This window comes from Emys orbicularis, chromosome 7 (genome assembly GCF_028017835.1).
Source record: "Emys orbicularis isolate rEmyOrb1 chromosome 7, rEmyOrb1.hap1, whole genome shotgun sequence".
NCBI classification, from domain to species: Eukaryota; Metazoa; Chordata; order Testudines; family Emydidae; genus Emys; species Emys orbicularis.
In genome coordinates this window covers 54,951,289-54,968,031 of record NC_088689.1, presented here as the reverse complement: position 1 = coordinate 54,968,031, position 16,743 = coordinate 54,951,289, and the positions used below count along the sequence as shown (strand labels likewise).

The window sequence follows — 16,743 nt, the reverse complement described above, 5'->3', positions numbered from 1 at the left end:
GAGTGCTTCCTAAGTCTAAATGAAAAGGGATGTGGATAGAAGGGAAATGGAAAAAGGATCAAATAAAACACACTAATCAGTTTATATTTAAAGGTTGAATTGGTTATGCAATTAATGTGATCACAATGGTGTCTAGATCTTTAATTACTAATTAGTTGTTGCTATATATATTATATTAAAATCTTATATAGTTAGCATGTGATTTGTAGTTTTGAGAGTAGTTACCTATAATTTTCCGGGCACAAATGGATACAGTTCATTTTGAACCAGAATATATTAATCAAAAAGTTAATTGTGCAACTAAAGATTATGGAAAGTACCATGGAAAGTGAAAGACATCTAACAGTTACCAATCTGTCAGAATAATTGTTACACAGGTATTCATGACAGAAAAATTCAATTATCATGTTTCAAATTGAAAAGCATCTTTGCTGGGATTTACAAAATGTTAGTCTGATTTCAGGGATCTACACAAAGGAGTAGTTGCAGTTTCTTGATGATCTACCTTTTAAAAAGTATATACACATAATCAGCTAAAGAGCCATTATGTGAAACCCCACCTTCATTCTTCCTGAAAATCCTAATTTCAGGAATTTTACATGACAATCTATAATTTTAAAGTTCTGTTTTTCAAAAGTTCTTAAACAGCTATTATTTAAATAATGCTCTATTTTAAAACCCCTTTAGTGCATATATACACGATAGGAAGTAATGCAGAAGAGCTAACACTGCTGCCATCATAGTCTTCTAGGAGAATATTTTTCTTTTATCATTTAGTTTTTATTAGTCTTTTTTTTAAACACTAAACTTTAAAAATCCTCCTGCACACAAGTCAATGAGAGTTTTGTCTAAGTAAGGATGGCAGGATCAGACCCAAGGAATTTAACACACTAACACTGTTGTATTTAGATACCAAAATTGGAAACCAACAAAAACAAAAAACAAAATCTAAAAACTACCACTATTGTCCCTGAACCCGTACATTGAGATAGTAGGGGGGTCTTAGATCAGTGTGTTCTCATTACGATGTATGCTGGTACGCTGCCAAAACTCAGCAACCTAAGTTAAAGACAGTGTGTCATCTTTTAACATTTTGATCTCTGACACAAATTAACATTATGTACACAAAGTGGGCCTGATTCTCCTCTCACATACACCATGTCAATGGACATCAACGGACGTCAATGGACTTATTGCTGGTTTGCACCAGTATGAGAGGCTCCTGGTGCTTTGGTTTGGTTTGTTGAGAGTCACAATACTGACAGTGAAGTTGATTCCAAAACACTATCGGACAAGCAAATGTGGATAAATTAAAAAGCGAAATAATAAAATAACAACATGATAACAAGCAGCCTATCACTGTATTCGTGTACAAATGTCTAGCATTAATGTGACAAAATGTAAAAAGAAAGAAAAAGCTAGTTAGTCAATGACATTTCAAGAGAAACTATTACATTTTGATTTGGGAGTTTCTCAGCAAATTGTGTAATGCCAATTGAGCCCAAGAGTTTACAGCTTTCTGATTTATCCTGTGCTTTCACTCCAGACCATGATACTGTTTAGGAGCATAACTTTATTGGACTGATTGTTACTTAAAAATAAATCAGGAAGATGGCAAAATAATAAAACATTCATAGGAAAAATTGAAGTTAAAAAAGATAATTGTCTGCAGTGCAACTACTCCTAGGATCTTATATAAGGGATAGTGCTATCATACAGTGACCAGACATTTAGAATGGACACAGGCAATTAACAGCACCCCATCCTGTTCAGAGTCAGTTAAAGGTCCTTATTGACTAAGGCAGGCAGTTTCATAATCATAAAAACAAACTCTGAAGTGATTTTAACCAATTCCTTAAACTGGAGAACTGACAGTTTTAAAGCTTGGTGTCTTCTTTCTCTCTTTCCCTTCCCTGCATCAGAAACCTAGAAATAGAAATCAACAATGCACAACAAATCTGTCTTTTAGCCCAAGTCAACCAGTAGACATGCATTTCTTATCTAAGGTTAGGCAATAAAAACAAAGTGGTGACAACGTTACAAACTGAACCCAGAAAAAGAAACATGAAAAGTATTTGTGGTTTTATTTTTCTCCTTTCCCGCAATGTTGTTCATTTCCATTTAGATGAGATCCCTCTCATTATTTTCTTGGAGGAAAAGAGCTGGCACCAGTTTATATGGAAAAGACAGTTACCTTTTCATAACTGGTGTTCTTCGAGATGTGTTGCTCATGTCTATTCCACAATAGGTGTGTGTGCTCGCCACGTGCACCAGTGCCGGAAGTTTTTCCCCAGCAGTACCCGTAGGGGGGGAGCGCCCCCCACGACCGCTGGAGTGGCACCTGCCTGGCGCGGTATAAGGGGAGCTGTGTGCTCCCCCCACCCTCAGTTCCTTCTTGCCAGACAACTCCGCCAGAGGGGAAGGAGGGCGGGATGTGGAATAGACATGAGCAACACATCTTGAAGAACACCAGTTACGAAAAGATAACTGTCTTTTCTTCTTTGAGTGATTGCTCATGTGTATTTCACAATAGGTGATTCCAAGCTATACCTTCTGGAGGTGGGTAGGAGTTCACAAGTTCTCGGGACGGAGTACCGCCCTGCCGAACCCGGCGTCATCCCTGGTTTGGGAGACTATTGCATAGTGCGAGGTGAACGTGTGAACCAAAGACCACGTGGCGGCCCTACAAATGTCCTTTATAGGGACGTGGACCACGAAGGCAGCCGATGACGCCTGCGCCCGAGTCGAGTGCACCCTCACAATGGGCGGCGGGGGGGACAAACGCCAGCTCATAACAGGAGCGGATGCACAAAGTGATCCAGCTGGAAAGCCGCTGAGTGGAAATCGGCTGGCCTCTCGCGCGCTCAGCCGAGGCGACAAACAGTTGTGAGGACTTTCTGAACGGCTTGGTCCGCTCGAGGTAGAAAGCCAGAGCCCGCCTCACATCGAGCGTGTGGAGACAGCGCTCCTCACTAGTCACATGAGGCTTGGGGCAGAGGACTGGTAGAAAAATGTCCTGACCCATGTGGTAGGCGGAGACCACCTACGGGAGGAATGCGGGGTGTGGGCCGAGCTGGGCCTTGTCCTTATGAAAGACCGTATACGGCGGCTCGGAGGTCAGGGCCCTGACCTCCGAGACCCACCTGGCCGATGTGATAGCAACCAGGAAGGCCACCTTCCACGAGAGGTGAGACCAGGAACACATGGCTAATGGTTCAAACGGGGGCTCCGTAAGACGAGCCAACACCAGATTCAGGTCCCATTGTGGGACCAGGGGCTTAGAATATGGGTAAAGCCAGTCCAAACCCTTAAGGAACCGGCCGGTCATAGCATGGGAGAACACAATGTGTCCTCGCTCCGGGAGATGGAAGGCCGATATGGCCGCCAGGTGCACCCTGACTGACGAGGGCGCCAGGCCCTGGGCCCTCAGGTGGAGGAGGTAATCAAGGATAAGCTGGATCGGGGCAGACGTTGGGGACACACCTTGGTCCGCCGCCCACCTAGAAAACCGAGACCACTTTGCCATGTAGGAGCGGTGAGTAGAGGGCCATCTACTTTCGAGGAGGATGCGCTGAACCTGTTCTGAGCATGTCCTTTCCTCGCCACCTAGCCACTGAGCAGCCACGCCGTAAGGTGAAGAGCTGCCAGGTTGGGGTGGAGGAGGCGGCCCTGGTCCTGAGAGAGCAGGTCCGGGCGGAGCGACAACAGCCACGGCGGAGCCACCGCCAGGCCCGAGAGGGTCCCATACCAGTGCTGCCTGGGCCACGCTGGGGCAATGAAGAGGACCCTGGCTTTGTCCGTCTTTATTTTCTCCAGGACCCTGCTGATCTGAGGGAACAGGGGAAAGGTGTAGAGAAGCTGGCCTGATCAGGATAGGAGGCATTGGAGATAGCGCCCTTCCCTAAGCCACCCCCGGAGCAGAACCAGGGGCATCGTCGGTTCTGTCGGGTCGCAAATAGGTCCACCTAGGGAGTTCCACACCTTTGGAAGAGCTGGTGGGCCACTTCTGGGTGTAGAGACCACTTGTGCTGAGAGGAAAAATCTCTGCTCAAGCGATCCACCCTCACGTTCCGGGCACTCGACAGGTGAAAGGCTTTTAGGTGGATGTCGTGGGCTATACAGAAGTCCCACAGACCGAGGGCTTCGTGGCAGAGGGCAGAGGATCGGGCCCCGCCTTGCCTGTTGATATAGAACATTGAGGCCGTGTTGTCCATGAGGACCCTGACTACCTTGCCCTTCAGGTGCTAGCGGAAGGCCATACATGCCAGTCGCACCGCCCTGAGTTCCTTGACGTTTATATGAAGGGTGAGGTCTTGCAGAGACCACAGGCCTTGGGTCTGAAAATTCCCCACATGGGCCCCCCAGCCCAGGTCCAATGCATCGGACACCAGCTCCAACGACGGGGCCCTGTCCCTGAACGGGACCCCTTTGAGCATGTTGCTTGGGGCGGACCACCACCGCAGGGAGGTGATCACCGAGTTTGGCACGGTGAAGACCTTGTCCATTCTGTCCATGGCCTGGGAGAACTTCGAGGCCAGCCAGAGCTGGAGGGGCCTCATCCTGAGTCTGGCGTGGCGGATCACATACGTGCACGCTGACATGTGACCTAGCAGCTGCAGGCAAGCCCTGGCTGTCATCACCGGGAACCTTGCGACCAAGTCGATGAGCCCTTTCAGGGTCTCGAACCAGTCTGGGGGGAAAGAGGTCCTGGCCGATGTTGCGTCCAGGAGCGCCCTGATAAACTCTATGTGTTGGACTGGGACTAACGTGGACTAGGTGTTGTTTACCAACAGGCCCAGGGCGGTGAATGTGGACAGGAGGAGTGCCACATGATCCCTCACCTGCGATCGGGAGGTGCCATTGACCAGCCAGTCGTCCAGATAGGGGAATATCTGGACCCCCCGGTGCCTGAGGTAGGCTGCTACTACCGACATGCACTTTGTAAAGACCCTGGGGGCAGTAAACAGACCAAATGGGAGGACCATGAATTGGTAGTGATTCTGTCCCACCACGAAACAGAGGAAGCGCATGTGCCCTTCGAATATGTGGATGTGGAAGTACACGTCCTGTAGATCGAGGACAGAGTACCAGTCCCCAGGATCCAGGGAGGGGATGATGGAGGCCAGGGAAACCATGCGGAACTTGAGTTTCACCATGTACTGGTTCAGGCCTCGCAGATCCATGATGGGCCTGAGCCCCCTTTTGGCCTTCGGGATAAGGAAATACCGGGAGTAATACCCCTTGCCCATGAACTCCTTGGGCACCGCCTCTATCGCTCCTAGTTCCAGGAGCCGCCCGACCTCCTGCTCGAGCAGAGCCTCGTGCGATGGGTCCCCCAAGAGGGAAGGGGGCAGGGGGTGGTTGGGCGGGGAGGAGGTAAACTGAAGGGTGTAACCTCGGGAGATGGTGTTGAGGACCCTTCGGTCTGAGGTGAGCTGCGATCCTTCCGTGAGGAAAGCACACAACCGGTTGGAAAAAGGGAGCTTTACTGGGGGTGGATCCCTGCTGAGAACTGGCGGGGTACCCCTGAGCGTCCCATCGAAAATGATTTTTACCCGCCTGCTTGCCCTTAGAGGACCCAGGCTGGGGGGCAGGCCGAGACTGCCTTTGCGGGCGTTTTCTATAGTCCCGCTGCTTCTTATGGGCGGCCTCGTACTTCAGGAGGGCGGCCTGGGCAGGAGCCTGCTGCGGCTTGAACTTGAGTTTTGCTGGAGCAGGGAGAGGCCCAAGGTCTGGAGGGTCGTGCGGGAGTCTTTCATGCCGTGCAGCCTTGTGTCTGTTTCCTCAGCAAACATAGCCTTCCCGTCGAAAGGGAGATCCTGCATTGACGACTGCGCTTTGCTGGATAGCCCAGAGAGCAGGAGCCATGACGCCCATCTCATGGACACCGCTGAAGCCATGGACCATGCGGCCATGTCCGCTGCATCCGAAGCGGCCTGCAGGGATGCCCTTGCAGCCGCTGCCCCTTCCTCCACAAGCTCCTTAAACCTCTTTTTATCGTGCTCCCGGAGGGAGTCCTCGAACTTGGGGAGGGATCCCCAGAGATTAAACTCGTAGCGTCCCAAGAGAGCCTGATGGTTTGCTACTCTTAGCTGGAAGCTTGAGGACGAATAAACTTTTCTCCTGAAAGTATCCAGCCTCCAAGAGTCTTTGTTCTTTGAGGTCGGGGCAGGCTGCCCCTGCTGTTCCCTGTGGTTGACTGACTTGACCACCAAGGAGTTGGGCGCCGGGTGGGTATACAAATACTTGTGCCCCTTAGGGGGTACAAAGTACTTGCGTTCCGCCTTCTTAGAGATGGGAGCCAACGAGGCTGGTGTTTGCCACAGGGCGTTTGAAATTCTTGCCACCCCTTCATGGAGCGGCAAGGCCACACTGCCCAGTGCTGAGGGGGACAGCACATTGAACAGGGAGTCTGAGGGCTCCTCCATCTCCTCTGCCTGGAGGTGGAGGCTTGCTGCCACCCTTTTTAAGAGGTCTTGGTGGGCCCAGTAGTCCTCCTGCGGGACAGAGGGGGGCGGGGCCACAATCAGCTCCTCCGGATGGGGCGAGGAGACCAGTGCGGTCGGACTCTGGGCACAGGTCCCACCAACTTCTTTCTTGGGTGTCTAGGGATGGAGGCCGACAGTGCTTCCGACACCCAGGCCACGGTCCTGTCAATATTCGCTCCGCGAAGACGAGCGGTGCTGGGAGTCCCGGTTGGACGGCACCCATCCAGACAGTCTGGCCGGTGTCGAGGGTGATCCACATGGACTGAGCCCTGAATGGTTGCTGGGCAGTGAGCGGTGTTGGGAACGTTCCCTCAACAGAGACCGGTACTGGGCTGGCGGCGACTGCGGTGATCCCAGTGGCGGCTTGCCCCTGGAGTGTGGGGCTGACATTGGCGTAGCTTCGGGCACCAGCATGGACATGACGTACCTGGCCGCCTGGAGGGCTTCGCGCATAGATGGCATCCGGATATCCGGAGAGGTCTGCTCCGAAGGGGCTGGGCTACTCCGCTCAACATGAGTCGGAGGCTAGGGCCCAGTGGGGATCGAGGGCTACCCGAATGGGCCTAGCCTCTGTCCCAGACTTCCCTCGGTGCCATTGCTAAGAGGGAGTCTTTCCGGTCTTCTTGGCGTGCCCCATGGAAGGGGAGTGGTGCCAACTGGTCGATGGTACTGGAGGGTCTCCGCGTACCGACGCCACGGTGCCGGGTACCAGTTCGGAGCGGTGTGCCGGGGTTGGGGCCAGCGCGATTCCATCAGGATGGTCCAGAGCCTAATGTCCCTTTCTTTTTTGGTCCGGGCCTGAACGACTTGCAGATCTTGCACCTTTCACTGCTATGGGTTTCTGCCAAGCAGCGCAGACAGTCCACGTGCAGGTCACTCCTTGGCATAGAACGCCTACAAGAGCCGCACGACTTAAATCCTGGGGCGTGGGGCATGCCCTGGCCCTGGCCCTGGCTCACTAACTAATTAAACTAACTGAAATAGCTAACTGACTACAGGTACTAATGAATGAACAAACAGTTCTGGGGACAAGCTGCAGCAAAGCTGGAGCTCAGCAGTTCCAACGCACCTTCACTGGCGGCAAGAAGGAACTGAGGGTGGGGGGAGCGCACAGCTCCCCTTATACCGCACCAGGCAGGCGCCACTCCAGTGGTTGCGGGGGGCGCTCCCCCCCTACGGGTACTGCTAGGGGAAAAACTTCCAGCACCGGTGCATGTGGCGAGCACGCACACTTATTGTGGAATATAAATGAGCAATCACTCCAAGAAGAACCTGTAGTTGGCCTCATGAGTAGTTAATATACCATGGAAGTAACAGGAAGTAAGTAACCTTACTAGTTACTTCTTACTCACTAGTCACACAGTCACCAATTTTGCCCTCAATTACACCAGGCTAAGCCTAATGCAGTTACACAGGTGTAAATGAGAGAAGAATTTGGACCACAGTCAAGAAAACACACATCAGACAGTTTTTGTGTCTCAGGATTTTAGATTCAGGTGATGCTCCCTTAGTTTTATTCATGAAGAGCAACTGGCTCATCCAACTTAGTCTGATTGCAGAGTCCAGCTCTGGGATTTTATAGACAACAGACTTACATTGCTTTTCAATGAATGAAGCCCTCAGTTGGAAGAAACAATTAACAGAGAACCTTGGGAACTGGGTTCTCCTGTAACTCCTACCTGGATCAATCCATCCTTCCTGGTCTTATCCCTACTTAGTAGATACTGTGCCTGAGACAGGACTGTGGTGTCAGTCCGAGTGGGCAGTTTTCAGAAATCACTGACCTGCTATAAAAAATTGTTGTGAGAAAGTCTTTCTTAAGCCATCACATTTTTTCTGGATTTCTTTCCCTCTCGTTCTGATGGATTTATCAGTGACTGTATACACAAACAGAAGTTTTATATCCTACCTCTCTCTCGCTGCTGACTGATGCCTCACAGCCCAGCAGTTGTGACACCATAATGACTTCTCTGGCAGTTAAATGTCAATATCAGAAGCACTGGATTGTGGCATCGCTGAACAAATCAGACAGCAGGGAGAAGCTGAGTATAAAGGAGACAGCTTCGGTTTCTGAACAAACGATCTTAATAATCAGTTTGGTTAATAAAATAAATGCTCCTCAGAATAACCTGAAATTTGCATTATGAAATTTTAGAAAGTTACTACACTGCTAAATGTTGGCAGGGTCAGGTGCTAAGACCACATACATTTGGAATTATTCTTTGGAGCCAATGTGCAGTTTCCACTTCAATTACCTCTGCAGTGGACCAACAATGAGCAATTGCTTCTAGGGGTATGTCTACACTACACACCGGATCGGCGGGCAGCGATCGATCCAGTGGGGATCGATTTATTGCATCTAGTCTAGACGCAATAAATCGACCCCCAAGCGCTCTCCCGTTGACTCCTGTACTCCAGCACCACGAGAGGTGCAGGCAGAGTCGACGGGGGAGCAGCAGCAGTCAACTTACCGTGGTGAAGACACCACGGTAAGTCGATCTAAATACATCGACTTCAGCTACGTTATTTACGTAGCTGAAGTTGCGTAACTTAGATCGATCCCGCCCCCTAGTGTAGACCAGGGCTAAGCTGCTATTTGCTACTTGCTGCAAACAGCTTCTGAGCAACTTCTGAGCATTATTCCATACAATCACTATTCTAATCTGTTTCTGCTTTCTTTGCCTTATTATGGGAAGCTGAATGGACTTGCACATTTAGGAGTCTCTTCATTTAAGAACATAAGAACATAAGAAAGGCCGTACTGGGTCAGACCAAAGGTCCATCTAGCCCAGTATCTGTCTACCGACAGTGGCCAATGCCAGGTGCCCCAGAGGGAGTGAACCTAACAGGCAATGATCAAGTGATCTCTCTCCTGCCATCCATCTCCATCCTCTGACGAACAGAGGCTAGGGACACCATTCTTACCCATCCTGGCTAATAGCCATTTATGGACTTAGCCACCATGAATTTATCCAGTCCCCTTTTAAACATTGTTATAGTCCTAGCCTTCACAACCTCCTCAGGTAAGGAGTTCCACAAGTTGACTGTGCGCTGCGTGAAGAAGAACTTCCTTTTATTTGTTTTAAACCTGCTGCCTATTAATTTCATTTGGTGACCCCTAGTTCTTGTATTATGGGAATAAGTAAATAACTTTTCCTTATCCACTTTCTCAACATCACTCATGATTTTATATACCTCTATCATGTCCCCCCTTAGTCTTCTCTTTTCCAAACTGAAGAGTCCTAGCCTCTTTAATCTTTCCTCATATGGGACCCTCTCTAAACCCTTAATCATTTTAGTTGCTCAATGCTCAATTTATCCATGTCCAAGTGATTTTACATCCGTAACTCCCATTAGAGCTAAGGGGAATCACCCATGCAAATCCCTTTTGGAGCCATGTTAAAAGAGATCCCCATAGTAGCAATCTGGAAGGCTTGAAATGCAGACTAACAAAATTTTGATGCAAATTCCCTGGCTTGCAAGAGTAAGCACCAGGACTTACATTTGTTTACTAATTTTGTTCTGATCTATGGATAAGGTTTAATTACAAACAGAGAGAAATATTTCCCATGAGTTTACATGTCAGCTAGGACCACATCCTCAAAAGGAATAACTTTTGAGTGCCAATCATCACGCCTAACTATATGTAGTATTCCCCCCCCCCTGAGCAAGTAAGAGATCTTCTTTGGTAATTAAATTTTTTTATCAATCTCAATGATCCCAGACCCCATTCTCAAATAAATAAATTCTAGTTAAAATCACCCTTTGAAAATAAGACCTCTTTAAGATGTCTCAAGTTGGACACCCAAAAGTAATGGAGGCATCCAAAATCACCAGTCGCTTTTTAAAAACTTGGCCATACACATAGAAAGCTAAAAATCCACACTTATCTGAATACTTGTAAAACTATTTAGTGAAGTGGTGCAATGTCAATAAGAGGACCCCTTCCAAGATGTTGGAGGTATTATGGCAAGATTTTCCACTCCTGGCAACATTTGGCTTCTCAGTGAATTCCCCTAGCAATTATTTTGCTGTATTTCACCATATATATAACATTTTAAATTAATCCAGTGCCCCATTAATTTTACATAAAGTGAAAATGTATGGACCACATTAACACATCAATCAGTTCTTCACTTCTCCACATGATCCTTGAGTTCTTACAGCTCTGGTTGCTTTCATTTATTTATTTGGAATGGCCATGGTTGCAGATTTGACCTAGGACTTACACTGTTTTCAGAAGTTAATGAGGAAAATTAGAAGTCAATTGTAGTGCCCAATGAGATACACCAGAGATAAATGTATTTCCACTGAAGTCAGTGGAATTACACCAAGAATGAATTTAGCCTAGTTTGTTTTAGCTTGCTGAATACGGGAATTATAGAATCGGATGGAGTGCTTAGTGTGCATATTTACATTCCAGAACCAATAACGATTTTCCATCCCATAGCTCTTTCAATTCTGCATTGTTGGTAGAGCAGGGGTGGGCAAACTACGGCCCGGAGGCCACATCTGGCCCTTCAGACGTTTTGATCTGGCCCTCAAGCTCCTGCCAGGAAGCAGGGTCGCGGGCTTGCCCCGCACCACATGTGCCGTGGCTCCCAGAAGCAGCGGCATGTCCTCCCTCCAGCTCCTATGCATAGGGGCAGCCAGGGGGCTCTGCATGCTGCTCCTGCCCCAAGTGCCACCCCCGCCAATGGGCTCACAGCCAATGGGAGCTGCAGGGATGGCGCCTGCGGACAGGGCAGCGGGCAGAGCCGCCTGGCTACGCCTCCACTTAGGAGCCGGAGGGAGGACATGCTGCTGCTTCCGGGAGCTGCTTGAGGTAAGATCTGCACCCCTGACTCCCTCCCGCACCCCAACCACATGCCCCAGCCCTGATTCCCCTCCCGCTCTCCAAAACCCTCAGTCCCAGCCCGGAGCACTCTCCTGCACCCCCAACCCTCATCCCCAGCCCCACCCCAGAGCCCGCACCCCCAGCTGGAGCCCTCACCCCCTCCTACACCCCAACCCCCAATTTCATTCATGGCCCGCCATACAATTTCCATACCCAGATGTGGCCCTCAGGCCAAAAAGTTTGCCCACCCCTGTGCTAGAGAAATGACAACATATTGAAAGGTTTGAGATATGCTTGTGTGGTCACTTATATTTTCTATAATGTTCCCCAGATTTTTACATATAAAATTTCTCCAGATTTGGCCTTCAAACCAGTGTGCTCTTTTCACTGCAAACAATGCCCTGAGGTGTTTTATGTTGAGATAAAGCACACTTGGATAATTATTACCTCAAGTACATTATGGACTGACTCAGTCTCTCTCATCATCATCATTATCTAATTGTGCTCAAATAATAAATCTTAAAATCCATTGCCTTCTCTACTGTTCAGCTTGATTAAATGTAAATGCTCCATAGCAACTAGGAAAGCCTGGCAGAAAGCATTATGGTAGTATTCTTTGTTTCTAGTGATAACTATTTCTAACCCTTCTCCCACTAGCGATCTGTCATTAGTTAATCATTGTTTAAAATACAATAAAAGCAGGTCTGATGAACCTTTACAAATGGGTCAGCTGGTCACATTATGATCCAAATTTTTCACCAAGTAAAACACAGTTTGGGGTTGCCACCTCTCTTAATTAGACAAACACCACACAAACAAACAAACTTGAATCTGACATACAACTAGCTGTCTGAGCTCTGAGAACATTTTTTAGTCATGTACTTTAAACCTACTACTTGAAAGATCAAGGTTTTCTTTTATCTTGGTTTTAATTCAGACAAGATCAAAACAAACAGGCTGCTCCATCGAGTAAATTTTACACTTCTCAATGTTCTCTCCCAAGCCAATCTTTTAAGAAGTTATGGACCTCAAACTGGAGTGAATAATGAAGAGTGAAAACAATCTAACTAAAAAGAAAAAGAGATGTTTGCAAATATACTAGACTGAGCAGAGATAGCAGATGAAACAGTGGAAGCTGCTAGTGACATGTTCTTGGACCCAGGGAAAGGTTTAGGCTGTGACAGAGCGCTGGGGCCTGCAAGCACTCTGCAGAGGACACAGTAAAAGCATGAACGCATGTACAAAAGAATGTTACAAGGAGAACAATAGTGACATCTCAGAACTGAGCCATGTATGAGTTCAGGTATAAGACGACCACTCTATAGTTACAGCAACACATGTATTTTCTGTGGAATACATCTGCAGACCTAGAGTATAGCACAACCAAGCACATTCCTACAGAAGACAAAACGCACAAGTTACAGAAAAAATATTAAAACAGGACTCTCTGGATAGCTAAGAAAGGTTGTGGTTCAGACAAGTATCTTGTTTGAACGGCATACATTTTTACCCTCTAAGGAACAATATATTTGAATCAGAAGTCAAGACAAACATTTAAATATTCAGCTAATGCCAGAGTAAAGAGCACAAAGGTCTTATGGTCATTTTTGTTGTGATCAATCCCAAAAGGTTGTTTATATTCTTACCTATATGGAGTAGGGATTTGCTTTTTCAAGAATGTATTTTACACTCCATTTTCTTGGTGCAGCAGTTTAAGTAAAGATATACTGAGGGCTAAAATTATTTAAACAATTATTGTATGTGAAAGCTTCTCAAGCAATGATGTTATCAATATAATTATGAAAATAGGGTGTAGTACTTTGCTTAGTCTCCCTTTGCTGGCTGGATGTCTGACTCTATGGCATCAGAACAAAAATACAGAGTCAAACAAAAAGTGTTTTGAAAGAAATCTGAGATATTAGCAGCTAAAAGAAGTCAGTATTCATAAATATTTTTAAAGTGTCTTGGTGAGAGAATAGCAGGTAAAAAAACCAAAACAAAATCTTTAGAACAGAAAGAACATTTCCTACCAAATTATGCAATTTTAAGATACTGTAGGTTACATTTTGAGCCTCTATTATTTGAGAGTAGTTCATATTATTGAAGGGGAGACTTTTTGTTCCTGGCCACTTAAAGTGGGCTAAAATGTGCAAGGTAAATTATTTTCAAAGCTTTTAGGAGCAAAAACTGTAAAAGAGAAAAGAAAAAAGGTACAACATGAATTCACTCTTATTCTTTTGACAATTATTATTATGTAAATAGCAACATTGTAAACTTCACCCATTTTCCCCACAGTCTGAGGAGTCTGTTCACCCTAGATATACATGTATAATTCTCAGTATTATACAGCAATTATGAATGCTCAGTGAAGTGAGAATAGACTCTGAATTACTATCTTTGTTCCTTTTTAAATCCTGTATTAATTGTATAGTTAAATCTTATTAGAAAAAAACACAGTTAAATAGAAATAAATCAACTTAGTGCCTTTATAGAAAAGTCAACCCCCAAATGAATGGATCTACTGACATCCAGTACATGGCACATCCCATAATACTGAGGTCTGTAACACTACAGTAAATATCAAAGATCCTACTATACACAGTGTGTTATCACTCAAAGCGTTAAACTGCATTTTGCATTTTCTTCTTTGAACTTCTAAAGGGCGTTGTCTTGGTATATTCAAATCCAGATGGATCTTTATATTAGTTTGCCTAATTTATTAACCTGTTTATTTCTTGATAATTTTAACACTGCTGTAATGCAATGTAAAGGATTTTCTCTGGCTATTTTAATTATTATGAAACTTTGGTGTCCTCGCTACTGGCGACAAAACAGTTTTATTTTTAACATCAGATTTTCTTTTTTGAAAATGTAAGTTATATTCCTCACTTACAAAGATATTTGATTAATTTTGTCTGAGATCAGTTTGCATCTTGCAATTTCCTTGCAAACAAAAATTCAACACTCCAACAATAAACAACTTCACAATACATAAAACTAGGCAACATATTTCCCCAATATTCTGCAAACTTGAATAAAGTTCCGCCCCCCACTCCCATGTACACACACACACACACACACAGAGTCACAGCACTTCTAAACACCAAACAGGGAGACATTTGCAAAAAGACAATGCAAAAAAGCATTACCTTTGGAAAGAGGAAGAGAAGGAATCTTGTACTACAGAGATGGGAGTGGCTGATGGTGGTGTCATCTGACTGGATGTGTTTTGAGTAGCAGGCTGATTGGCTGAAGCAACTGGCACAGGAGCAGAGGCAGAGCTGGTAGACACTGGCGCATGCTCAACAGGGGTACTAATTAGAGTTAAATTAAATAAAACAAGAAGCATCTTAAAAAGTGTATGTTTACTGTGTAAAGGCACAAAACCCACTGTGTTTGGCCCCAAAAGTTGCAGAGTGGCAAGCTGTATTATTGGGGGGAAAAGCACAGATATGGAAGGTCAAAAGCACATTTGTTAAGCTTTTTCTGTAGCTGAGTTAGGACTAAAATTAGGTTTAATGCTGAGTTCAATAATGTTCTCATTTGGGTGAAATTCATCCCACAGCACATAAGGTCTTACTGCCCAATCCTGGTCCCACTGAAGTTAATGGCAAAAAAACTCCCAGCACGTGAGACTTAGGTGGTTATGTAGAGGCCTGCAAGAACCGTCAGTGCTAGGGTAAATTTCACTCACTTATGCATAATGTTAACTTCCGGATCAGAGATTACATTAGGTGGAAGCATTAAAAAAATTACATTGATGAAAGGAAACCAGTTGTGCGATATCGTCATAGGCCTGAATAAACAGAATTGCTACAAGTTACTGCTGTTCTGGATGTTACTGAGCAGAAACCATCGGGGTGTAATCTCCTCAGTGCAATGTGCAGGGTGGTGCAGTGCTACGGAGCTAATTATGGCTCAGTCATTCTCTGCTCAGCACTTTCTTCATCCCACCAAAAGTTTGAGTAGCAAGCCATGGCCCTGACATGCCCCTCACCACCCCCAACATCAGGGCTGAAAGAAGGGATGGGACAGCATATGAGTTTGCTATACCAGTCCTAAGCCTGCTTGGGAGATGAAGTTAGTTTCTGCTCCCTTTGTCACACAAGTGGAGCAGGAGCAGACCAGAGCAACGTATCTGCCCTTATCTGATGACAAAATAGGCTTATTGAAACCAAAACTACATCTAGTCTTCTTGAGTACAAAATATTGATTGTAACACTTTATTTAGGTACTTCTATGTCCCTCAGCACCATGATATCTGAACACCTCGCAATTGTTAATGGAGTTTATCCTCACAACAACTCTGTGAGGTGAGGAAGTGTTATCCTATTTTACAGATGGGAAATTGAAGTACAGTGTAGATTAACTGATTTGCACAAGGCTACACAGGAAGTTTGTGGCTCATCTGGGGAATTGAACCTAAAGCTCCTGAGTCCTGGGCCATTGCCTATTGATTAGACCATAGCCCCTACCCAGCATGAATAGCACATGCTACATTCAGGAGGAACTCTCCAAGTCCTGTGCTGAAATGTTTTAATGACACATGTGAAAAACAGAAGGCAAATAGTGAATTTACTAGCCAGCTGTCAGCAAATGAAATAAACACACCTGAGTCATTTGGAACTATCCCATTTGAAAAGGAAACAAACAAAATTCAGAAGAAAGAAACAGGGAAAGGGAACAATTTTATATTTACAAAAAAAATCCCCATCTCTTTCTCTTTCTATATTGTATCTACTATTAGCTACAGAATGAATAAACTAGTGAAAATATCCACCACATCTACAATTTAGGCTTTCAAATTCTTCCACAGAAATTTTCCAACCTTCATACACATATGCAAAACTCAGATCTAATCCTCATTGTTCTTGATGTCATATTTTAACATGCTGTGGATTCATTTGCCTCAGCCACTATCCGAATATATTATGTATTATTTAAAGCATATAACACTGTAGTTGTACAATGCCCTGGCTTCAGAGCTATGAATGCAATACCATGTTTACAGATAAAAGAAAACACAATGTATTTGACTGTCTCTGCAAGCAGTGTGGTAGCTGCATTTCCTCTTTTTGGAATGGATATCACACCAACGTGGAGATACTCTACATTTTACTGTTATGTCTTAGGTCTGGCAAATTTGCATGGACTGAAATCATGCCTCAAACAAAATAGGATTTACTGTATGTTTTTTCTTAAGAGGAAACACAAACGAGCAAGACAAAAACCATGGGTGAAATCCTGTTCCCACTACAGTCAATGGGAATTTTGCCACAGGCTTCACTGGGGTCAGGGTTTCACTCCATGGGTAATAAGCCTATGGTATGGTTATTCAATTTTTGTAGTGGATCTTTTAAATGTGAGCTGAAACACATCCCCAATAATTAATCAAACAAAGGAACACTAAGAATTTAT

General features: G+C 45.6%; 1 protein-coding gene across 1 annotated transcript in view; it reads right to left on the bottom strand.

The window, feature by feature from the left end:
* Positions 1-16,743, bottom strand: part of LDB3 (LIM domain binding 3) — a 181,998-nt gene that overhangs the window by 32,111 nt on the left and 133,144 nt on the right. Inside the window, exon 8 of the mRNA XM_065408201.1 lies at positions 12,508-12,520. Coding sequence (XP_065264273.1) covers positions 12,508-12,520 — 13 coding nt within the window. The remainder of the gene's footprint in view (positions 1-12,507; positions 12,521-16,743) is intronic.